The sequence below is a fragment of the Perissodus microlepis genome, chromosome 16 (genome assembly GCF_051167445.1).
Source record: "Perissodus microlepis isolate ML-2025 ecotype Zambia chromosome 16, ASM5116744v1, whole genome shotgun sequence".
In the NCBI taxonomy this organism is placed as follows: Eukaryota; Metazoa; Chordata; class Actinopteri; order Cichliformes; family Cichlidae; genus Perissodus; species Perissodus microlepis.
Genome location: NC_140476.1, coordinates 31,224,110 through 31,249,449, shown reverse-complemented (window position 1 = coordinate 31,249,449; position 25,340 = coordinate 31,224,110). Strand labels below are relative to the sequence as shown.

Below are 25,340 nucleotides of genomic sequence, written 5' to 3'. Positions count from 1 at the left end.
TGCTAATGTCTCTGCTAGCTTCTCCTCCTTAGGTTACAGCTTCTCCCAAAAAGGATAAGGAGGGGAGAGAGGGGGGGTGGGGGAGAGAGGGGGGAGGAAGAACACACTTATTTCTGTTCTCTAAGACAGCGGTCCCCAACCTTTTTTGCACCACGGAGCGGTTTATGCCCAACAATATTGTCACGGACCGGCCTTTAAGGTGTTGCGGATAAATACAACAAAATAAAACTAGTACCGGTACCGAAAAAAAGACGATTTATTCATAACACACGTGAAAAGACCCAGGAAAACAGAGTTAACAATAAAAACGATAACAAAATAACGCTGAAAACCGATAAAAACCCTGAAAACCATACATTTCACACCCGAGCCTCAACTCTTGCGGCCTGGTACCAAACGACTCATGGACCAGTACCGGTCCAAGGCCCGGGGGTTGGGGACCGCTGCTCTAAGAAGCCTCTGTGCTGCTTGTCTCCATGACATGCATTTAAGAGTTTGGAAGTTTCTTCAATGATGGCAGAGGGGATGTGAGGACATCAAATGAAAAGCATCAAGTCTACAGACCTCAAAATCCACTAAAATACTTTTCTGTGTATTTACAAGGAATACTTGAAACCCAAACTGGCAGAACTGCCCAGCCTCTACTGTGTTATCCTGTGTTTTTCTACTGTGCAGTATTAGAACTTCAGTCCTACGTGACCAATGATGCAAAGTACCAAGTTATCTTTATTACTATGACTAGCCAGGCCTGCGGCACTTTTTCAGATGTATGAATATACAATAGCAATGGAATTAGTTATCAGTGTTCCACCACTGAGGGAAAGAATTTTATCAGTAGAACAACTATGATGATCACACAAAATTTTTATTTCAAAATACGTGAATTTTCCGTTATTCTAAGTTGTAAAATTCTCGACCTTTTCTTTTTTTTTTCAACAACAAATCAGCATCAGCTTTTTCCGTCACTGAAGTAATCATTTCTTCTTTTCTTTTCTTTACCAACTGTTGTGCAAATGTTAGCATTTAACACTTACAATACTCTTGACCAGTGTTATTGCAGTTTATCCAAGTCTGTTTAAGGTGATGGAGAAACATGTACCCAAGAAGGAATTACCTCTGGAACAGGCCCCAGTCCCAATGACCCTGAACTGGATAAGTGGAATGAATGAATATTGGTTTCATGTACAGTTCTAAACACTGAATTTCAAACTATTCATTTTGCAGTCTATAGGATAAATTCAAGTAGATACTTTCTTAAAACATGGTTTTGACACCTCCAAAAGCTCTTTGTAGAGAGTCACATCTGAATTAGAGGTAAGAGTAAGATTTCAACATGCAACCAGAGAGAGACACATTAAGAGAAGAAGAAAGAGAGCTAGATTATCTACAAGTAGAGAAGCACAGTACTTCATTTCAACACCACGGTGAATTTAAGTGCTCTCGCTTCACCGGGTCACACCAGTGAAACCGTGATGTAAAGATGAATAGAGGCCAAGCCAGCCTCGGTGATTTCCTAAATGCGACTCAAACACCGCCATAAATCACAGCCAGACCCCCGAAGCTGAAGTCGGTCCTCCAGCTCAGAGTAAAACAGTACTGTAGAAACTAATTAGATATGCACCGTGAACATGGACACTAATGCAGACAAGCTGGCAGTGCTTTCTGATGCCGGACCATTTAACTCAGTACTGGCTGCACCTGATGCAAGAGAGGGACACAAAACCAGGTGCTGGCGATACATAATATTAAACTGACAGCGTCACAAGTATTTTCATTTTATTGCCAGTACTTTATTAATTGCGGGGACATTAAAGTTGAACATCCAGTATAAAACAAATCACAAACGATATGACTAAAGGAAAGGCAAAACAAAATGTGGGCGAGACTTAAATGAGAAAATTAAAAATTCAATTTGCCAGAGGCTTTATTCATTATTAATTAGTCAAGCCTATTCTTTGTGCGAGCGTGTGCACGCGTGTGTTGTGTGTATAGGTAGGTTGTTGTTCGTTCCAGATAGAGACAACCAGACACAGCCAAACACCCAAATCGTTAAACTGCATAACGACCTGCTTCTGCTGAGATTTATTCTCTGAATTTCAGCCTATAGATTCTACAGAAAACCTCATTTGAAGGACGCTGTTGTGTGCTGCCTTGAGCTGGGTAAGCTGCTAGAAAGCCAGATGAAAATAGCAAAAAAAAAAAAGAAGATCCCAATATGAACTGAAAGCCAATCAGCTCAAAGCAAAATAAGTGATCAGACACTTTCACTAAGGGGCGAGTGATGGGCTCTGATACATATATTACTGTTTGCTCATACAAACCTCTGCTCCCCAGCGCTAATAAAATAATAATCTCTACTTCAAGGTTTGACAGTAAAAACAACAAAAAAATAAGAAAATAAGAGAAACACTGCTCCATGAAGCAACAGTGTTTGATGCAGAGAGACGCCAACAACAGGTTGACTAGGATAAGATGCCAGCCGCATTCGCTAGAATCGTAAACGTGCCGCTTCCTACTGGGTGTCATTAAATCCCTCTGACGATTGTTTTGAGTCACACCATCTGTCAGCCACTTTTGCTTTTTCATCTCTGCTCCTGTGTGAGATCCTTCTAAGCTGATTTTAGTAAAAGTCATTTTCTCTCTCTCTCTAGTTTTGGCCCTTCAGTCCACAGGATTCAATTTTGCTTGCAGACTTTACCAACGCACCAGTGCGCATTTAGTCAAGGTTGCTGGGATGCTGTTGAAACAAAACGTGTACGTCTAAAAAAAAGAAAAGAAAAGTCAGCTTTGAAACTCATGCCAGAAGAAGACGACTTCTTCTTGTATTTTTTTCTTTTCTTTGGTTTTTTGTCTTTGCTGTAGGTTTTCTGTATACGTGGACCAGCTGTTAATTCACCTAAAATCTAGCGCGGAGTGAGAGTGCAGCTGAACTTTGCTCCTTGTTGCTATGTGGTCTAGTGTTTCCCCTCAGCTCTAAGCTCGCCGTGTGGTACCTACTGTACACCTGCACCAGTCTGTGTGTGTGTGGCTGGACAGATGGCCATGTAAGTTACTTTGTCAATGTTGGGGGGGCGGAGTCTCAGGACCAGCTGGTAACCCCCCACTCCCTTGTTTCCTCCTCAAAACTCTGCTTTCTCCCCCCCCCCCGCACCTCCTCTGTCCAGCTCCAAGGAAACATCGGGGGGTCCCCGCTTGATTAGGCGGGATTAATAACAGACCGCCGTGTGTCTGTGTGTCTGTTTCCCCAGGAGAAATTGTGTCAGATTGAACATTCTAGCTAATGTTAACCTCTCCATGCCTGCCACTTCTTGCCATTCTCATGGTAATATTTGCCTGGCTCCACCCACCACAGATGTGTGTGTCTGTGTCTGTGTGTGCATTTGTCCACTACTGTACAGATCAGCGTGCGCCCTCGCTATGTTAACCTTGTAATTTGAACACTAAAAAGCCAAAAAGGGAGACGTGAAAACACGATTAAGACGAGTTGTTCTGAAAGGCAGTGACGTTGTTTAAGATTAACAAAAAGAAAAAAGGAAAGTGTTGGACAAATTCAAACTTTTACCTAAAGATGGAAAAAATGCGCCTGCTGCACAAAGAGTCTGAATCCATGTCTGTAGTTATATTTAAAGGCAAGGACTTTTAATCAAAGCAGCTGCTATTTTTTCGATGTGGCCGTTCATGCTTTGCATTGATGACTCACTTTGGAGAGCCTCAGCAAACATCTGCGTCTGTGCGGCTGAGCGGCGCCCTTACCTCACGCACTGAAAGCCCTGCTTCAGGTAGAGCCTCAGCTGTGCTTACGACTGAATCGGCTTACATCTGCGCCATTGTGTGTCAAAAGTGTTGCGTTTATACGCCTGGACATTTAAATATTCATGCAAGTCGATATGACTTTGCATCTAAACATCTTTGCGCTCAATATGCATGCGAGTGTGAGGTGTCTGCATACTGTGTTTGTGCATTTATGCATGTGCCAGAAAAGAGCTAATACAGTCCCAGCTCTCAGTCTGGATTATGAAGCTTTCCAGCAGGTTTCTGGGGGGGTTTATGTCTAAAATCCTAACTAGAGAGAACCCACAACAGCCAATTACACTGTCTCTAGGGCAAAAGTTTGCGTGTGTGCGTGTGTTTCTTTCATTCAAAAGGTATTACAGGCGCATACACATTCAGAGAGAGTGAATGTTAAAGTGGAGCTGGCATCTGGTGCCACTCAATTAGCTGTAGCCTGCTTGCCAATAGCCAGAATCCATTTAACTGCCAGCACAGAAGCATGAGTAAGCACACACACTTTCGAACACACACTCTCTCTCCTCTAAGAAGCAAACACAAAACAGTGACAAGATGACTCTCAACAGACTCACAAACACATCCCTGGTTGTTTTCTAGCAGGAGACTTAGACTTTAGTTTAAAGCGTACGCCCCTTCATCTGCTTCTCTTTTGTTTTCCTCTGTCCACATCAGACATGAGTTGGTAAAGCAGGAGCAACACACACACACAAAAAATACAATTTAATACATAACATGATCTACAAGTTAGTACTAACATGTATTCCTCTGGAAACTGATTTAATTTAGCATTATAGCATATTTCACCATTAAATTGACGATGCTATAAAATAAAGTCGTGAATCTTCATCCTGACACAGCTGCTCACGTTCCTTTAAAATCTCTTCTCAGCATTTAATATTTGTGCTTATTACCCCCTTGTTTGTAATAAAAGAAGGTAAAATTTGTTAAAGTTTAGATCTACAGTAAATGCAGGAAAAACATGTTATTTTATTTTAAATTTACTTTTTAAAAAATGACCTGACTTCCTACTATTTTGGATGTAACAGCCAGCAATGTTCAGAGGTCATTTTATTAAAGCACTGTGATACTGTAGCCAACTTTTCCTGCATTTGACAGTGAGCATGAAAAGTAGAAAACTCATTAGCAGCTCTTGTCTTACCAGATGCAACTTTGATCATTTTCAGTGATTCTGATAAGATATCTCTGTGATATATTTAGCCAACATTCAATGTGCTAAATGGTCTCAGTTATACTTTTCGAATACGTGAATCCACCGAGGTCCACTCATGTCCAAATGATGTAAATTTCATCATCAGATGTGAGGGTCTGTTTTCTATATATACAATGCACCAAGTACTCATCCGCCCTCTGTGGAGGATTTTAAGCGAACTTCACAGAAGCATAACAGGAATCTCCAGCTATCTGTGTCTGTTCCCAAAATGGACTTTACATACTGGAAACATCTTTTTTGGAAACAATAGCAATTAAAAAAAACAAACAAACAAACAACAACAACAACAAAAGCTGATAGGAAGAACTAATATAAATGGTTCCATCACAGGCTAATGCTCAGACCTTAAACACACCCTTAGGTACCAGCTGTTGCAAATATGGTTGGCTAGCAAACTGTTGATGCTGGGAAAAATGGATCTCAAGAGTCAAGGTCCAAGCCTAGCTTAGTACAGTATTAGTACTAAACCTTTAACCTACTAGTGAAAGACTAATACATTATCTTAGTTTTCATACACTTACATCAGTGATCTCACCTCTTCTGCGAGAAGGTTTATAGTGCCATTTTCCCAATGTTGATGGATGTGTACTAGATGGCTCTGACTCAAACTGATAAAGCTGTGCTTCAACTTGAAGAGCTATTCATTTGCAACTCTGCAAATGAATAGCTCTTCATCTAAGTTTTGGACTGCTTGAACATACAACGTGGCCTATGGCGAACTGAGAACTTCCTACCGGGATAACGAACGAAGAGGTCTTTCAAAGAGCAGGCACCCGCCCTTTAGCCGATGTTGTCGCAGAAACGCGCTTCCACTTTGCGTGCCATATTGCGTGCCACATCTACCCCCTTATCGCTCGGCCAAGATTGCCATTACATGGTTCCCAACACTGGCAAGCGAAAGCGACGCTGACCAAAGATCACATGGCTTCGAACGTTTATGGATGATCTGAAAACTGTCGACATCGCCTGGGATGAAGCCGAAGCAGTTGCCGCTGACTGACGATGGAGATTGTTAGCTGCCCAATGCGCTGCTCAGCATAGGTGGAAGTTCTAAGTAAGTGAAAGTACGACTAACAATCAATGGATTTAGAGGTTTTTGGTGGAACCTAATGAGGGAAATAGTCTTTTTTTTTCACTAGGCATCTTGACTTGTCCCGGCAGAAGAAGCCTTCAAGAATGGCAGGAATTACACTGAAACACTGAAGCAGCTCGATGGAATCACCATCTCTGATTTGGCTTTATGGAGGCAGAAGAGACCATATTTGGATAAGACAGTAGTGTGCAGTCAACTAAGGAAGCTAATTTGTTTTGCAGGGTGCATCAATTGACTGTATGGGTGGTTCGCACAGGAAGAGATACCTGCTAATTATACATAGAAATGTGTCACAATGACCAAAAACAAACTGGAAATAATTAGCTGCAAACAAAACCTTACAGATACACAACTCTTTGGCTTGTATATTAAAAACAATTTTTTATCCTGGCCAGATAAAGGACATCAAAGTCCTCCAAATGTAAACTGCACTGCGTGTTTGCTGTGTTTGTGCCACCTATCCGTTTACCTGTCGCAGTGGTTGCACTTGAATGGCTTTGCTCCGGTGTGTTTGCGGTAGTGTCGTGTCAACTCGTCACTGCGGGCAAAGCGCCATTCGCAGCCCTCCCATGAGCACTTGTAGGGCTTTTCACCTGCAAAGGAGAGACAGAGAGGAAGAGAGAGGGGGAAGGTGTCACATTTTATAATCATTTTTACATCTAATTTCACACGTCTAAACTACAGCTGTTCGCTAATGTACAGGTTACCACCCCTGGCTTTTTCCAAACACACACACATACGCACCCAGACAGCCCAGAGACCAGCCAGGCAGACAAGTTTTAACACAACAGCCATTTCAATGAGCCAACACACTCAATTAGCTATAAATGAAGTCTTTCAGCACAGTGGCGTGTTAATTCATAATCCCAAATTCACCCTGAAATGAATCTCGTTTTGTTCCCTCTATTACCCCACAAACTCACCACCTCCATCCCACCATACACACACACACACACACACACATACATATATGAACACATATGCACACCCTGAGGTGGGTTGGGGTGGGTCTGAAATGTAAATGAAGTTTCATCCCCCGGTTCACCAGATGGGAGAAGAGATGGTCTATTGTTCTCAGCCTGTAGTTATCTCTCCATGATAGAAAGCCTTCCAGCTGTGCATGTGTGTATTACGCTGAGAGGTGTGTGTGTGGTGTGCAGGAGCAGACTGCCTTCAGATGGGACCTGAAGATGTCCGACTGTGTACATGCTTGTATGAGATTTCTCTCTCTCCGTGCGTCTGTGGGGGATGAGCAGATAAAGCAGCGAATCAGGGCCTTCTAACAAAATCCCCCTGCGCACTTCCACAAAAATAAATAAATAAATACCACAACTAATAATAAAATGAGTATTTAGCTATGTTACAACAGAGTTTCAGAAGTGTACATGAACAGCTCCTTTATTTATCTCCTTTGGACATGAATTCATACTTAGGCTCCAATAGCATCAGTGCTAACGACCGGTTCTGGATTGCAGTAAATGTTGTTTTAGTATCTTTGTGTCTCTGTTCTGTACCTTATGCAGGCTGAACTCAGAAGTTTTCTTCTGGCATTACCCAAACCGTGAGTTCAGTTTGCACGGATTGCTCTTTCATTTCATCAGTGCCTTGGACTTGTAGCGGTGCTGGTTTAAAAACTAAAGTAGTTTGATAGCTGCTTACTAGTTATCTAATGTCCATATGCTGTGTTTTGTTGGAGGATTTTGGCTTGTGATAAAAGCTCAGCGAGGCTCATTATTTTTGCAGATGACCTTGAACTTTTATTTTGTTTCAGCGCTCCTCCTGCTTCAGTCCAGCATTTAAAGAAATGCGGGACAATGCTTATATAAACCAAAACTGGGTTTTCTCTACTGCACCCTGTGCAGAAGAGCAAAAAAAGACTGTCTGAATGTAATTGCAGACCCCCGGTGTGTGTGCGTGTGAACTGTGGGGTGGTAACTATAATTGGGGTCTTAATGACTCTTAATGGGAAGTAATACAGCAGCTTAGAGTCAGTTAGCCAGATGTCCCTGCAGCCCCTCTACTCTCATCACAGCACACACCAATCTTCTTAAGGAGACAAACACAAACACGCACCAATTCAGAGCTAAGTGGAACTAACGTGGAGCCCGAGCGGTACACAACATGGACCTGAAAGTCAGCCGTCACTGCCATCAAAATTTAGAATTTTTAACCTGGAAAATCAGACTAGAAATACACAAAGCCAAGATGGAGAAACTAGTCTCATGGATATATTTAAAAGAAAAAGAAAAAAAAACCTGGTGCCAGACCCACCCACAACTTGGCTTCGTCAGTGATTCAAACAAGTCTGGTGTTACAAAAAAAATAAAAAAAAATAAAACCAATCAGAATTTTGTTGGCAGGATTCACTTTAATCATCATCATCCTCTTGTGTCAGAGCCAGAAAAATGATGAAAAGCTTGAGCAAGGTTGAGACAAAGTAACTGCTGGAGGAACAACAGATTCTGCCTTAACTGAAATGATGTTGGTGAGACGCTAAGTTGCTCGCTTCTGACGGGCCGAGGGATGAAGAATGCGTGCAGCATGAAAGACGACTAAATGGTTGGTTTACCAGGCTGCCCACTAAGGTACCATTTTAGGTGCCTAGCACAGAACTGCGTGAGTTGAAATGGCAATCTGGTTTGAAAATTAAGTCTGAGTAGTTGAAAGAAACATTAACATTTCAGACATTTTTACATATACAGCTTCCTTCCTTTCTCTCAGGTTATTTATCTTTTTTTGCTTTTTATGTCCGCAGTCTTACTGCAGGCCATAACGTCTCTGTCTTATAATTTTTTTATGAAGTTTAATTGACTCAATTCATCACCTTGAATCATTGCAGCAGTATAGTACAACTACAAGAAAGTACACCTTCATGCGGACCAGGATGTGAGGTGGCGAGCCGCTCTGACAGCAAGGTGATGCAACGAGAAGTAAAAGATGATGTGCTACAGGAACATCCGACTGTGAATGATGCCCTTCTTCCCCTTTATTTCCCCACAGTTAGTGCGTCTCTTTGATCAGCGGCGTCTTTTCTCCGTAGACACAACATCACTGCAGTTTCAGTTGGACTAAATTAATTCCAGATCACGAGCTCTGCTCTCCAGGATTTGCATATTCAAATTCTCCAGTCAAATCTCATGCAGCCTGACGCAGATTCCCACAACAGGGATCGGGGTTTCGTTCCCGTCTCTCTGCTGTAAATTTTTAGCGACAGCTCTTCTTAACCACTGTAGTTTCTGATGTGTTGTGGATCACTGTGGACAGAGTGTCTCGGGGGGCTCAGAGCAGGGTAATCTCATCTCTCCAAACTTCTGCAGCTGCCATCTGTATTTCATTGTGTTTTATCATTAGGAGTTCACTATAATGCTAAAGTTTGTTTCCATAAGTGACACCACATGTCTTGAGACAGTACAGCTTGTTGGCTGGACCTAGTAGGGTTCACATAGCACATCTACCAATGGTACTGCTATAACTGGTCTATATGAAGATTTAAAGTTTTTTATGAATGAATCAGTGAAGTTTCTGATTTAGAAACTATGCTGATGGCTTTGGTGTAAAATTCATTTGATCATTTAGTCTGAGAAGTGGCGATGACTGAAGGTAGCATAAATAGTAGAAGGAGGTTTGACTAAAAAACGTAAGAGCAGCTCATTTACAATACAAGCTACTGCATTTCACTCCTTGTAAATTAAACTCTCACCAGGGCACTTGAATAAATGCACAAGCACATATATCACAGGAAAGCAGCCCATGAGCTGTGATGAAACAAAAACACGCTGAACATTTCCAGACCAGTTATGTCAGATGCCAAAAGTAAAACCAGGCACTTGGACTGGATCATAGCTTTGAATAGATTTAGCGCGTTTGACTATCTGATTCAAAATGCCACCTAAACTGGACAGGTACTTTAAAATATGTGAGCAACACATAAAAAAGACTTTGTACCAACAAGGTAAAAATCAAAGGGCTATTAGCTGAAAACATGGCATATCTTGCCATGGTGTGCAGTGTGTCCTTAAAAGATTTGAGGGAGCTGGACAAGTGTAGGACAAAAGAAGCAGTGGCAGAACTAAAAAAAAGAAAGAAGAAAGAAATCTATGGTAGATGTGTCATGTTCTGAGTGAGTGTCTGCTGTTTTGAAATGTTTTTTCGTGCTGGCTTGTTTCCAGACCTGCATCACCCATCTGTGATTCCATCAGAGGCAATCAGCAGGCCACCGCAACCTTCTACTCATCGCCAGTCTGTCAGCTACTCCTATCGTGGTAACTCAGCTCTTCTCTCTCTTGTTATTTGCCTCTTCGTATTTTAACTGCTGTTTCCTTGTGTCTCTACTTTGCTTTTGCTGTTCCTGGAACAATACTCAACTCCCCTGCAGTTCGCTTCGGTGGTCATCTGCCACTACTCACCTGCTCAGGCTGCATAACCTTCGCTGGCTGTCCGTCACAACTCATCCATTCAGGCTACATGCTTCTGCCGCGTTCACCTCACCTCCCTGCCCTTCTGCCCGCCGCTTCTCTCTGGATCTCTGGAAATAAATGAATGGATAAACCAACTCTCTCATTCTGCTCCTCAACCCAACACTGACTCTGTACTTCAAGTCATTCCTCCATTTACAGGCCAACTCTTTAGTTTGGTGTCGATGAAAACATGATCATTGGCCCCGGTCTTGTCCCCCTGTCGTGGTTTGGGAACGAGGGTGCACTGGGCACGATTCAGCTCTGGCGGAGTCTGCAGCACTTGTTCCCCAAATATCTTCATTGGGACTTTAGAGAAAAAAGTTGAGTGTCGGGGTCCCTCGATGAACTCTGACAGGCCAATAATCCTGATGTTGTTCCAGTGAGTACGTCCATCTAAGTCAATATTCTTGTTCTTGAGTTTAGCACAAGCTTGAAAAATGGTGGCGCATGATGCTTTGAGGCTTGGATGTGTTCTTCTGTCGAGCTGGCTTTGGTCTTCAGGTCAGTCAGTGTAGCTTGTCCGTGTCCAGTTTAGCTTTAAGAGAGGCAAGCACTGCTTTAATGTCGGAGGACACGGTCATTGATATGGACTGTTGGTGCTCCTCTAGTAAGCTGGTCAAGGCGGGCATGCTCATCTGGCTAGCTGAGGAAGGCGAGTCATTTCTTTTGTTGTCTTTTTATTTTGTCAGCCTGGTTCCAGAGGCCATGTAGCTTTTCAAAGAAATACTATTCATTTAAATAAGAAGTCGATCAAGTTTGGGATGAAAAAAAACCGATGGTTTTCAGGTCAGTGCGGAAAAGCACAATATATGCGCCTACTCCATTCTTCACTCCACCAGAAGTCGATTGATCTCAACAAGGAGTATGGGATCGTCTTGACAGAGAACAGAACAAAAAACCCAACATATTCCTGAAGACTACTTACAGAAATTACAAGAAAGCTGCCTAATGCTTTGTTGAAGAGTAACGGTGGTCTTAAACAATCATATTTAATGTTAGAAGTGTACAAACTCTGTTTTTGTGTTATATGCTTTATTTCTATAATATATGTGTAACAGGTTTAAATACATTTCAATAGTGTTTCCTAGCAAATAATAAAGAAATAATGGGTTTCTCAATGTTTTTGCATAGCACTGTGTCTATATATATATATATATATATATATATATATATATATATATATATATATATATATATATATATATATATAATATATATATATATAATATATATACACACATATATATATACCTTTTACCAGTAAATATTTCTATTTCCCTCAGGGGTTCATAAGTCTTTGTTACAGCTCTGGTACAGCTGTAAAATATGTGAGTACATGTGATTCTACAGCAGATCACTTCAAGCTCTGCAAAGAACCAAAATACCACCCATGTTCAGCAGCAGTATCTGAATGTGTGAATCCTTCTACTTCACTCCTCAGAGTCCTCTGTGGTCTGACTATGGGACCAATATTTTCTACATAGAATAGAAAAGCACTTGGCAGCTTATCCTGTAGGCCTGTTGAAGAAATGTTACAATCTCAACCTACATGTATGTGCTTGAGTGTGTGTGTGTGATACGGGGTATGAGTGCGGGCCGCAGGTGCCAGACAGGCTGCCGTTTCACACTCGTTTTCTGTAATTGGCCCAAGACCCTCGTCTTCCTTCAATAGGACCCCCCTCAAATACACACACACACACACACACACACACACCATATCACGCACACAGTGTTAGAGGAATGAAGCAAGGCCAGCTTGGGCCTGACGCCACAGCAACCATGACGCCAGCCAATTATAGCACGGCAAGGCAAGGATGCATGATAAAGTCACCTAGCAACTGAGAGAAAGAGAGAAGAGAGGAGGGGGGTAGTGGTGTGTGTGTGTGTGTGTGTGTGAAAGAAAGAGAGAGAGAAAAAGAGAGAGTGAGACTCGGGGAGAGATTAACAGGCATGGACAATCCACCAGCCACCAACCAATTATGGAAGAGTGTGATGCAGTTGCTTGGCAACCCAAACTGAATAAGCAAAAGGGAGAGAGAGTGAGAGAGAGAGACAGGTTGGAGTTTTGATTCTATGGGGATGTCGAGAGGTTACAGCAGGGCTTCTCCTGACTCCACATGAGGTTGTGGTGTCACCTATATTGGGTGGGGGTGGAGGTGGGGGGGAAGTGGAGGTCTCGACTTAAACCGGAGTGACCAGTGTTTTAACCTGCACGACAGAACACAGACAGAATACACCTCACATCACGTAATATTGAGTCACACAATACAAGCATCATCATTATGAGGTTATGCAGATTTCATTGAACATGCACCTCATGTCCATGGAAAGCTTCACAAATGTTAATGCGGTCCCACTGCTCTCGAATGCAGTGACTCAAGCAAGCTACAACAGTATGCTAAAGAAGTTTCCGAACCACACAGACCCGAGTGGAAAATAACGCCTCTCCTTCACTACGTGAAACTGTAACCTACTGATTTGTTGTTGAGGAACTGCTGCATGTGACATAGGACTGTTAAGGAGTGTCTGACTCTGCATTTACACACTGTCACCTACACCCGCCTGTGATGAACTTGAAAATGTTGACAAGTTCAGGACCCAGTCTGGGTGAAACGTGGCCAGCCGAAGTGTCACCCTGGTTAATTTTGTTTTGTAAAAAAAAAACTGATGGAGGTGAATTTTTATTTTATTTAAACAATTCTATTGCTTAATGTTTCCAAGAAATAACTAATTCTACAAACAACAAACAATCACAGGTAACTACATGCTTACCGAATCTTACGACATTCTGATATTAACTATACTATTGTACTATTTCAAAATAAAAAATGTTATCTTGGTAAAAATGCACAAATTCTAATACTGTAAACAGTTCAGGATCACCACTATTGATACAGCTCACTTATAAAGGTATTTGTTGCATATTGTGGCTGGTGGTTGGTTGGCAGTGACATTCTGTGCTCTGGTTACACAGGTATAATAGAAAAGGTAAAATGCAATTTATATAATTCATATATAATTCATAATTTATTTACCATTCTATAATACGTCGATTGGTTATATACTCCTCCCTTTAAGGTTACATACCGACTTTACGTTTTTTTGTCGTTCTCCTCTCCTCCTCAGTAAAAATACTTCCAGGAGCTACTTTATTGCACACTGAGTTTATCTGTATACTTTACTTTATGGCTGTAACAAGGCTGCTATTCATTTGCTTCATTAACTATTTCTGTTGCTGCAGCTGCATCGCTCGGATACCGTGAAAGGTTCAGTTAGCGCAACATACCTGCTAACTTGCACTAAATCACTCACACTGAGAGGTGCTGCAGACTGCTGAGAAATTCATTTTCACTTTAACTACCATTTTCTTTTCTCTTCCTCTCTTGCTGAACTTATGTGGCCTGTGGCTGACAAACGGGCGTTTCTGCAGTTTGACTACATCACTGCTGTTTGCATCTCTATTTTATACAACAACAAAAAAAGACACCAGTGATATATGCTTACACTGGTTCAGCCAATGTATCTTTTATTACTTTGTTTAATCAAACAATGCATTAATAATTGTAACTAAATTAAGTTAGGAAGGATTTTGACTGATTGCCTGCAGAAGCTAGGCATAAGATGATAATGACAATCAGCATTCCAGCGAGCTGCAAAGTAATGCATGCAAATCCTCATATTTTATTGCTCTTATGTATTTATTCATTTACTTTTTTGGCTGTAGAACAAAACTTCTCCACACTGAGCTCGTGCTCCTTCAAAAATGTGCAGCAAAGACTTTTGAAAGGCAAAGCCTCTTTCCAAAACTGGCCAACTATCCCGCTAACTTGGCTGCCAAATATGTAGTTAAGTATATTATGTTGAAGCGCAAAGTGATACAATTAGCTGTGTACTGCTTTTAAAGATCCAACCACATCCAAGAAACTGAAAAGTAAAACAGTGGAGAACTAGACAAACCCTGGCTGTGACTCAGAACAGCGCCGGCTGGGCACTTTAGAGATTAAGTGAATTCATTTGCGTCTATCTGTTGCATCTATTAATGTTTCTGTTCACCCCTAATTGAATATCCGTATAAGAAAGGAAAAAAAAGGAGAAATTGTTTTCAGTATGAACGCTTTAATACGTTTTCTACAAAAAAAGGAAATGAAGCACACGTGCAGCATAGCCGCTGACAGACCTCAATATAATGATGTTTCTAATGGCCTCTGGTGTGCACTATGTGACAGTAAGTGTATTGACACTGTGCAGGCTTTCTACTGCTGCTCCTCCCTGTAGTTTCTGCTATGCTAATCCCTCCCTACATGTATGTTCAATGATTTATGGTTATAATAACCCAAAAAGAGGATTAAGCTAATTAAACCACAGCACTGCGCTTGTAATGAACACATCGGGAGGGAATACACCACCCCCACATTTATGCCATACACACGCACACACACATACAGAGTGTGGAAGCTACTGTGTCTTCAGTGTGTCCTCTTCGTCTTTTTTCCCCACAGTGAATGATTCTGCCTTTAAAAGCTCATCGTTGGTTAGCATGACTCGTCTGTGGAATAATCAGAAGATTAAAGATACCCGAGCTCGCGTCAGGGCACCAGAAAACTAGCGGCTCCACTCTGGATTAGCTACAATAAAGCTACAGTGGTGGGTTCCCCCAGCTATGCCAGGTGCTGCCCTGGAATGTAATGCTATACTTAAAGCCATGCAATGGTTGCTGGGGATCATATAAGCCTGTAACATGCTGGATTTATGATGCCAAAGTTGCTGGTATTAATACAGACGAGGTCTTCAGGCTACGTACTGTGATCCTGGTGAAACTGCTAACACTGTATGATGACAACTGGAGGACATAAACCGCTACAGTAAATGATGGTGTGGTTAAAGCTAAAGTTGAATAATGCTACCTTCAGGTGGTACAAATCTGCACATCCCCTATGCTGCAGATAAATGATGGGTTCAGCCCGAGTCACTCAGGCAGAAGTTTTTAAATCCAGGAGGCTTTTTTTTGTTACCTCGAAACTGATGAGTGGATTTGTCAGAATGTGAAATCAACCGTGCACTGGTTCCTGTCACTAAAACTAGAGATACACTATGCTGCCAAAAGTATTCACTCACCCATCCAAATAATTGAATTCATGTGTTCCAATTACTTCCCTGACTGGAGGTGTATAAAATCAAGCAACTAGGCATGCAGACCGCTTTTCCAAACATTTCTGAAAGAATGGGGGGCTCTCAGGAGCGCCAGCAACTCAGCCATGAAGTGTTCGGCCATGTAAAATCACAGAGTGGGGTTAGTGGATGCTGAGGTGCGGAGAGTTTTGTTGAATGGGTTTCTACCCTGGAGCTTAATGATCCAGGTATGAGTCAGGTATTTATAAGCCATAAATACCATATTTCGGTTATTTATCTGTTATTTGTTATGACTAATGATAAATATCTTGGTAAAATGCAAAATCTTTTAAATCTGGATAACCTTCAGAAACATGGATCTGCTTCTCTGTCATAATTTACTTTGTGACCTATACAGATGGATTATTACAGAGTAAAATACAAGGAATATAAAGTTTATTCATCTTAGGCTACATCAGTCAAATCCATCTTTGATTATGAGTCTACTTCAACAAGCCAAAGCCTGTCTCCTCATGCTTTCACTACAGAAAACTCGCAGCTCCCTGCCCCTTCCTGGTCGCATTAGCGACATGTGTTCTGTTTGAGGGTCACAGATGGGGCAGCTGCAGTAAGCAGCTAAAGCTGCACATCAGACCCAGTTGGACACGGCTGAATTCGCAAAGTAATTTACTACCAGTCTATCAATCATCAGGCAATTACTGAGGCAGGGCCTTTCTGGCACTGAGGTGATATCAAGAAGCAAATGAATAATTCTGGAGGATCATCTGAGAAGCACAAGAAGAAGAAAAGAGCTTTTAATCTCTTTTAAAAATCCATCAGATGTTTTCTTTGCAGATTTCTGCGGAAACTCAGCCAAATCATAGTGTGAAACATCATAAAACAGCACGCTAAGCCGTACTCAAAGCTTCCAGCTCCAGGCTAGAGTCTTTAATTCAAAATCAGAAGCTTCTAACCCGCAGACATCATCAGACAACACCTCTTCCCTCCCTTGCCAGTCAGAGTTGTACTTTTCTTCCGCTTCACTAACTGAGGTCAGTTAAACAGTCAGGCGCGTTTGTCCGAAACTTCTTAGTTGCCACGTCTGTGTACTGCACTTTACTAAAATCATGGGGAGCATTTCACAGTGACAACTTTGAGCCCACTCTGTGCACTGATCAAAATGTTTTCAGTGTCGTGTTTTACAAGTTCTTGCATGCTTTCAAACTGCAGGAAAAGACGCCACGTGGAAAACTTTAAGTTAATCAGAAACACTAGTGTCATCGTGAATTGAATTCCTGGGAATGCAATTAAGGTTTTACCTGTGTGGGTCCTCTGATGTGCCTTCAGGTGGGAGCTCTTGGTGTAAACCTTCCTGCAACCATTAAACTGGCACCGGTGGACTCTCTTCTTGTTCTCTGGTACGTCTCCTGCCAGACTTCCCACCCCTCCCTGCTCGCTGTCACTGAGGGCTCCTCCTCGGCCTGGTGGGGATGGTAACGCTCGCGCTGCTACCAGCTTAGCCGCCCCTAATCCTACCTTCTTTGCCACCAGTTTGAGCGTTAATGTGCCGTCTGCTGTTGCAGTGAGCGTCTGTGTGGGCTTAATAAGGTGTCGGCCAAGCTCCGGTGATGATGGCGGTGTTAGGGAAGTGACAGCGGCACTAAGCTGAGCTGCACTGACTCCTCCGAGGACTTGCTCCTTGCCTGTGAGGGTTTCAGGCCCAGCTGCTGTCTGGTTCTTGTTGGGATTGGGAACGTGTAGAATTTTGGCCTGCACCTTGGGGAGGGTCACAAGTAGCGAAGGTGGACTGGGCTGGTCAGGGAGGCTGGGAAGGAGGGGGTCCATCAGGTCTTCATCACTGTCACCCCCCTGCATAAACGCCGGCGTTAAGAGGCAGTCCAGCTCATCGTCAAAGAGCTCTGAGAGTCGCTTGGGCTCGGTCTGTAGATACCGCTCCAACTCTAGACACGTCTGCAAGAGAAGCACAAATCGAGGGTCAATATTTGTATACCTTTAAAAAGAACAGTTGGCTATCACAGTTTATCCAGGATTATAACACAAGCTTCCTATTTTACAAACGCTCTTTAAACGACTGTAACTGTTACCGTTAGTGCTAAAACTCAAAGGGTTTTGGAAAGAAGAGAGGAGCTTTACGGAGGTTCACGGTATACCAAAGCAACACAGGGACAAGCAGACAGAAAAATCAGCCCCTCCGAGGTGCGCTTCACATGACTGTGACTCCTCAATCACTCTGGGCAAGAAATTCAAATGCTTTCCTAAAGATGAAAAATCATAAATAAGTCCTGCTGACCTCTATGACACTTGTGTGATAAAGAGTTTAAAAAAGTAAATTTTCTCGTGTCCACAACTGACCACCTTGAGATTTTTGCCTATCCTGGTACTTTTACTGCTGACATAAAGTAAGGACAGTTATTGTTTTCATGCATGAAAAAGTTTGGCGTCAAATATTTGAACAAACAGCCAACGCACTGCCTGGTGTGATTTTTTTGTTTGTTTTTTTGCACATTGCTATACTCAGTACGTTTCTCCAAACTGCAGACATTTCAGAGACCTTGTTTACCAGTCTGTTTAAGTTCAGGTACCTGCTGTAGGCTTAATATTTCTCTGCAGCTGTTGACCATGTTACCTGGCACACGGCCGTCCTGAGAGAGGAGGGATTTAGCCTGTGATTGATTGCTGCTGCCCGGCCAAGCTCTCTGGAGCCCTGAACTGTGGAAGCCTTTCCTGTTCCCACCCCCGCTCACCCAAATCAACCAACCATGGGCGTTATATCGCAAGACAGGGAAAAGAAGGGAAGTCTGATGACAAGAGGACAAGTCCAAGAATGACACAGAGGAAGTAACAGAGACAAGGAGGGGAAAAAATAAGGAAAAATAAGCGAGTGATCCTAAAATTCTTTATTTATCAAGCAACAACAGAGACATCTGCACTTTTTTTAAAACCACTGTTCACTTGCTGTTGGCAGCATCACCACAGTTGTTGGTCTGCCAGCCTTCAGTGCCTCGGTCAAGGGCACCTGCCACATTATCTCAAGGGATCTGAGCCAAAAACCTTCCAGTCACTAACCTACTTTTACTACTGCGAGGCTGCACTTCTCCTTTGAAAACTTTTATGCTTTCTGTGATTCTTGTTTTGTCTCTGCTAAAAAACTACCTACTGCACTTTTCAGGTCTCAGAGAAGCTGTTCGATTGATCTTGTTGTTGCTTTGAACGTTCCGACCCGCAACACAGGTTACTGCCGAAATCCCGCCTGCATGTTCAGGCATGAAAAAAAAAGACATGTGTACCACCTATAGAGGTGCATGATCTAAAGAGATACAAGTAAAGCTCACACACCTGCTAATATGGGGGAAAAAACAGCCTTCATTAAAGAGTAAAAAGAGGGTAAGAGGAGAAACACTGAGAAGTACATATTACTGAATACAGAAACGGATACAAACCAGATGTTAGACCACAGGAGTTCAAAGCAGCAGCTACATTTTTATGATGTCTTATCACATTCTTTCATGTTTACAATAATAAGGCACTTTTGGTTTGGAAATGTAATCCTGAAAATACTTAAGGATGGAGTTCGTGACTGCTCAAAGTCAAATCTGATCCTGTTTTCATGAGCAAATGTTTTTGCTCTCTGTATTTTACTTTTTCATATTGGTGACACATCTTTCAATACACAACTTTAAACAACAGAAGCAAATTTGGACTAAATTGTAGCTTCCCTTCAGCTCAGACTCAATCATACTGCAGTCCCAAGCAGTAAATTAACTAAATTAAATTAATGTGCATAATTTTGGGGGCACTGAGGACTTTTACTCTCTATAAAGACCTTTGACGTGAGGGGTTTGCATTTCCATGTCATGAGTTTGCTTTTCTTTTAGTCTTTCCATCTTTGTCTCTATTCTTTAACTTCTATTAGAATGATTTTCCTCATAACGGTGAAAAGTTTACGAACACCATCCACAAAATGGGATGCTTATCTCGGAAACAGTAAACACTGGATGCCTGGACACTGGTCTATGTAGAAGACCAGACTGTGATATGATAAATGCAGCTAGTTTTGTATCTCATCAGAATGTGTTTCATAGAAAATACAGTTGGAAAACCTGGCTTCAAACCATGAAGTAGACAGAAATATGTTTTCAATGTCTGTGTTGCTGTTCGGTCTCACAGGAACTAAACAATGTTTTGATCTTTTTTCTTTATGTCAAAAGTCCCCCACTCTGTCCACTCAGCACTTTCTGAAAGCTACCTGGCTGTGGCACTGTCTGTCCTGCTGCATGATGCATTTAATGTCTCCTCTTGGAAAATGAATTTCCTGCGTTTGGCCAACGGCCTTTGGCAGCCTCAAAGTTCTCATCCTGATCCTCTGGCGCCTTCCACCTCTGTCATTGAAGCAAATTACAGCTACTAGATAAATGTGTGTGTGTGTATGTGTGTGTGTGTGTTTGTGTGTGTGTGTGTGTGTGTGTGTGTGTGTGTGTGTGTGTGTGTGTGTGTGTGTGTGTGTGTGTGTGTGTTTTAGCTGCAGCTGGTTGACTCCGTCCATTCAGACGGGCCGGCTCTGGAGCTTTACTTCGCTCAGCCTGAGTGATGAGACAAACCAACACATTTAGTCACAACATCTGTTGAGTGGTGATAAGCTGAACTTCCTCTCCGTCTTTCTTTTCCCTTTTTTTCCTTCTTTTTAAAAGAATGCCCTTTCCCCCCCTAAGGATGCACATTTGCATCTGAATAAAAATCAAAGATATTTCTTAGGGGGTGGGGTTGGGGGGGCTTCCATAAAGAAACTTGAAAATGATAAGCATGTTTGTACCGACATCTTGCAACAATGACTTTTGTAAAGCTACCAGTGCTGCGAGGAAAAAACCTTCTTGTTAGCCTTTTGTCCAGACAGTTGCTTTGTTTTGTTAGCATTTGTGTTCAACTCATTCATTGCTGTGTGCAACACAACAGAGCAGGGCATGCTAAAGGGTCTGTTATATCTCCGTTTAAAGATTAGGTACCGCTAATGGATCAGGAAGCAAATCGAAACTCAGGCTGCCAACTGTTTTATGGTGAGATGAAAGAGCCTCATGCCTGGATATTGGAATAATGATTACAACAACAGGAAGCTCTACAAGAAAAAAATAATGAAATGACACATTAGTCACCTTCAATGATTTGAAACTTTGATTGAAACTTTGATTTGAAACAATGATTGAAGTTTTACAACAGAATCTGGCAGGTGCTGGAGAACTTGGTGCAATCCTGGTTTAATCCTAATCCTGGCATGAGCGACTGGAAGAAACAATTACTTATTTTCAACAGTATGAAATGAGTTTGGAAATGCTTAAAAAAAAACCTTTTCCTCCATCTCCACATGGATTTGACAAATGTGACAATGCAACGTTTGATAAAAACTGAACAGAGAGAGAATATTTTCATATTTTCATGACAGGTCCTACTTTTTAACCTTTTTTTCTGTGCTTTTGCTTCTTTATTAAAAAATTGAGTCTGTCTGAGTTGATTTTAATAACATTTTATAACTGAACGGGCTTAAGACGATATCGAGTTGTAAAGGTCATCTAAATGAGAAGCTCTGAATTTATGGGCTTCTTTGTTTGTGTGTTTGTTAATATTATTGGAGATTATGCCTTCATCCTGAGGGATTAGGCTCTTAAAGCTTGCAGAGTACATGCAAAGTATTACTAGAGATAAAAAGAAAAGTTTTGCAAGATTTTCACTAAAACACTGTTATCCTCTCCGGGTCTCAGCAGAATAAAGTTTGGCTGCTGTACTGTATGTGTTACATACATAATTCATCATCCTGGAACACAGCCGCCGAGCCATTAATATGAGCTTGCTTTGATACTGTAAATACAGCCTCTGTCAGTGATTTCTGAGAGCATGCTGTACTATTGTTTTATCTTGGACTAGAAATCAAAAATAGAAAGGTCTGCTTGTCTCCTGGTGGGGGCTGGACCGATGCTGACGATAGTGGGAGGTGGGTGGGGAGGACAGAGGGTAGAGGGAGCCCGAGGCTGTGCAAGAAGAGCGAGCGGCAATCAAACCCACGGCCAGCATTGAACGCGCCGCCTCTGACATCACACACATGACCTTCTCCTTCATCTGTCTCTCCTACACACCATGAATATCAGGTAACAATGACATGTTGGGCCTGCAGCATATTAGTGTGTGTGTGTGTGTGTGTGTGTGTGTGTGTGTGTGTGTGTGTTTATGTGTGTGTGTGTGTGTGTATGACTGTGGATGCTGGCTAACAGCTCAGACTGATAGCATGTGCAGGGCTCACCTCCTGTTTCCCCGCTTAGTCCCACACCATATGGAGAAAGGTCACATCGAATAACACATACAAACACACACACACACACATAGACACACACACACACACAGACGCACACAAGCACAGCGTGGATTTTACAACGAAACTCTCCTTGTTGAATCATCAGTGCAAACAATGCAACACGGAGCAGAAGAAAATCTCGTTTACTGAGAAAAAAGGTTAAAAACAAGCAAACCTTTGCAGGACAAAACCAAAAAAACTCACTGTAGGATGGAGTTTCTGATCAGCAGCTAACATCCAGAAAAAATGAGCAGATGAATGGGAAACAAAGGTATTTTGACTTGCGAGCAGTTATTCCATTAAGATGCACAATACACGTCAAATTGCTTTACTTAAGTACAGCTGCAAGCAGCAAGGGCTTTGCAAACAAGTACGACAGGTAATAAAAGTCACTGTAAATGTGCTAATGTGACAGCAGAGCTACAGATTGGCTTCTTATCATTAGCAAAGGAGCCTCAATAATTTACAAACATTGTTGAATGATTCAGGATTGTCAGGTGTTTCTGTGAATTTGGAAGAAATACTTCCAGAAGCAGCAGCTCTGCTGGACGCACTGTTCATTTTGCTTTTTTTAGTGTTCCTTCATTGAAGTAAATGAAGAAAGATTCAAAGTAGTCAAGTCAAACGAGGTTAGGGGCAAATATGGGGGGTGCGGCTGCCGTGAGCACGGACCAATTTATTTGAAATCCGTTCCGAGATTCTACAATTTATTTATCTGTAAAATCAACTGCAGCGCATTGGCGTGAGATCAGCGAGTGGATGTGCTCCATGTGATCGAATGAAACAAAAACAATCAGGAAAAAAATAAAAATTCAATCTTTGTCCCCCTTGAATCCTCTATTTTCCCTTTGTATCTGAGTGCCTGATTTAACATCTCTTCTAAAAAAGCTAGCACTAATATGCAGGTCCTGCCTCTGTGTGTGTCCTCAGCCTGCTGAGGTCCATTAATAATGAATGCAGAAAGCAGAGGGCTTTGGATGGAAGCGCTAAGAGCTTTTGACAGACAAAGGATCATCGAGGACGCAGCTCAACAAACAGACTAAAGTGGATTCAGCAGGAGATGCTCCGTCTGTGTTTACATGCGCATGGTTATCTGACTATTACCAACATTTCCATTAGGACAATGGCGAGATGCAGCCATTTATGTTATTCTGTAAAGTGATACTTCCAACAACGATCTGCCTCGCATGTGGTCAATGGCTGACTGAACACCACGACAAATACGAAAGGCTCTTTGCCCTACGAGGCTTTAGATTTCACAAAGCACTGAAACTGATTAAGATACACAACATGTACCAACCAGTCATTAACTAGTTGGTGGGTGACACGACCACACAGTCTTTTACACACTCTATCATCTATTAGTCGAGTCAAATGAAGCATTGTTTTGCAAATTCTCAAATCTGCCCAGTTTATTTTCCAAACAAATTTTTTGATGGCGCAGTAGAGAGCAAAGAGGGCATGATGTGACCATTATTATCACGGATGTCAGCAGGCGACACACACACACACATACACGCACGCACGCACGCACGCACGCACGCACGCACACGCTATACAAGGAATCTCAGTTAAAAGCTCTTAAAGCAAATCAGGGGCACTAAAAACACAAAGGGTTTGACAGCAGTCTCCTTAAAGCTCAGACTTACAGCAATAACAACCAAACTCTTAAAAAACCCTTGTATTTTTTTATTTATTTTTTGGTCCCATTGTGAGGGTAAAGACATCTGTCTAATGACAGACAGAATGCAGAGCAGCAGCTCAATCAGCAGGGGATAAACATGCTGCGAATCACATGACGCAAATGTGGAGGTTAGGTAAAAAAATTTAAAAAACAACAACAAAAAACAGCCTTTTTGTCAAAGAGAGGCATTACTGCTTGTGATAAGCTGAGTAGCCATATTAGTTGTCCACATTCCAGCTCCTGCACCGTGTCCACACCTGATGGATTCACCAGTGAAACGTGGATCTTGTATTTGCTTGTGAGCTACAAGCAAATACAAGATCCACGTTTCACTGGAATTTGTGTGTAAGGATGTAAGAGCTTTACATCCTTACACACAAATTCCCAGTTAAACACAATGATATAAAACATGTTGAGTATAGCCAATATATCCACTCCAAATGTCTGCTTCAGGTACGTGAATGCAAAGCAACCACCTGGGTGATGTGATCATTTTAAAGTTTGCTGTGTTTTCTTTTTTTAATGCTTCTGGTTCAAAAGAACCCAGGGTTTGCATGATTGTTCTCGCCTCAGTCTCAGTATAGCCCAGTGTTTTCTGTGCTTCCTCACATTAGTCACCATAAATATAGTGGTGCGACAGCTACTCTTGTGCAAACCTCCCCACAGACTGTTACTGCCGCTCCGGATTGTGGAATCAGTTTCCTCTCGTGTTGCTGTAAAACACTTTCTCCGGTCTGATCCTTTCAGTTGGTTCCTGTCTCTCTTTATCTGCGCGTGTATTCCAATGTGTTTATTCCCCTCCACATTATACAGCTTTTGGCTTCAATTTATGTTTTTCTCTTTACTTTCTCATACAAAGAGGTCCTAATTAAAGTGCTTTGGCTCCCATAAACTGCTCTTTGAAGCGCTACCTCTTGATGGATCTCGGTCTCTCCACGCAGCGGGCTCTGATGGCTAATTAGCCACTCAAAAGAAAAGGCAAAAAGAGGCTCTTTATTCAGTTAATTTGCTGATGTGACTGTGTACACAGAGGATGTGCATGTTTGTGAGAGTGAGAGGAGCATAATGACTTTTAACTGATGTGTGTGAATATGAGACGCCTCGTGCTTGAGAGTGCTTGTGCGCAATATCAAAGCTTCAGTGTCGGCAGAGTAGATGCGTGCTTGACGTTTCGTTGGAGACTGAAGCCGAGCTTGTGCGATGTGACGCTTGTTCAGCTGTGTCTGCACGGAGTTATGGTTTATAACTAGGCGATGGTGGTGATGTGGCCAAAAAAAGATCATCCAACAACCTTCCAGAATCATTTCTTTTAATTTAGTGTGGCAATTTAGTAAATCTTCAATCTTAAAAATGTGAAACTTGGACAAGGAGTCTAAGATTGTTGAACGAGGAGCATTACTACCCAGGTGAGGGGGAGAACGGTGAGGGATGGAACAGCTTGACTTTTCAAGCTATTTTCCTCACGCTACAGTTACGATGTGCATCTGAACACCTAAAACAGCTATTTTATTTTATTTATATAGCGCCAAATCACAACAACAGTCAGCTCAAGGTCCTTTAGGTTGTAAAGATCCTACGGCGAAACTCCCAACAAGCATGGCAAGCAAGCTCTTGGTGAC

General features: G+C 42.1%; 1 protein-coding gene across 1 annotated transcript in view; it reads right to left on the bottom strand.

Annotated features, from left to right (window-relative positions):
* Positions 1-25,340, bottom strand: part of klf7b (Kruppel like factor 7b) — a 65,647-nt gene that overhangs the window by 8,490 nt on the left and 31,817 nt on the right. Inside the window, exons 2-3 of the mRNA XM_084954525.1 lie at positions 16,999-17,650; positions 6,583-6,706 (exon numbers count right to left, since the gene is read on the bottom strand). Coding sequence (XP_084810651.1) covers positions 6,583-6,706; positions 16,999-17,650 — 776 coding nt within the window. The remainder of the gene's footprint in view (positions 1-6,582; positions 6,707-16,998; positions 17,651-25,340) is intronic.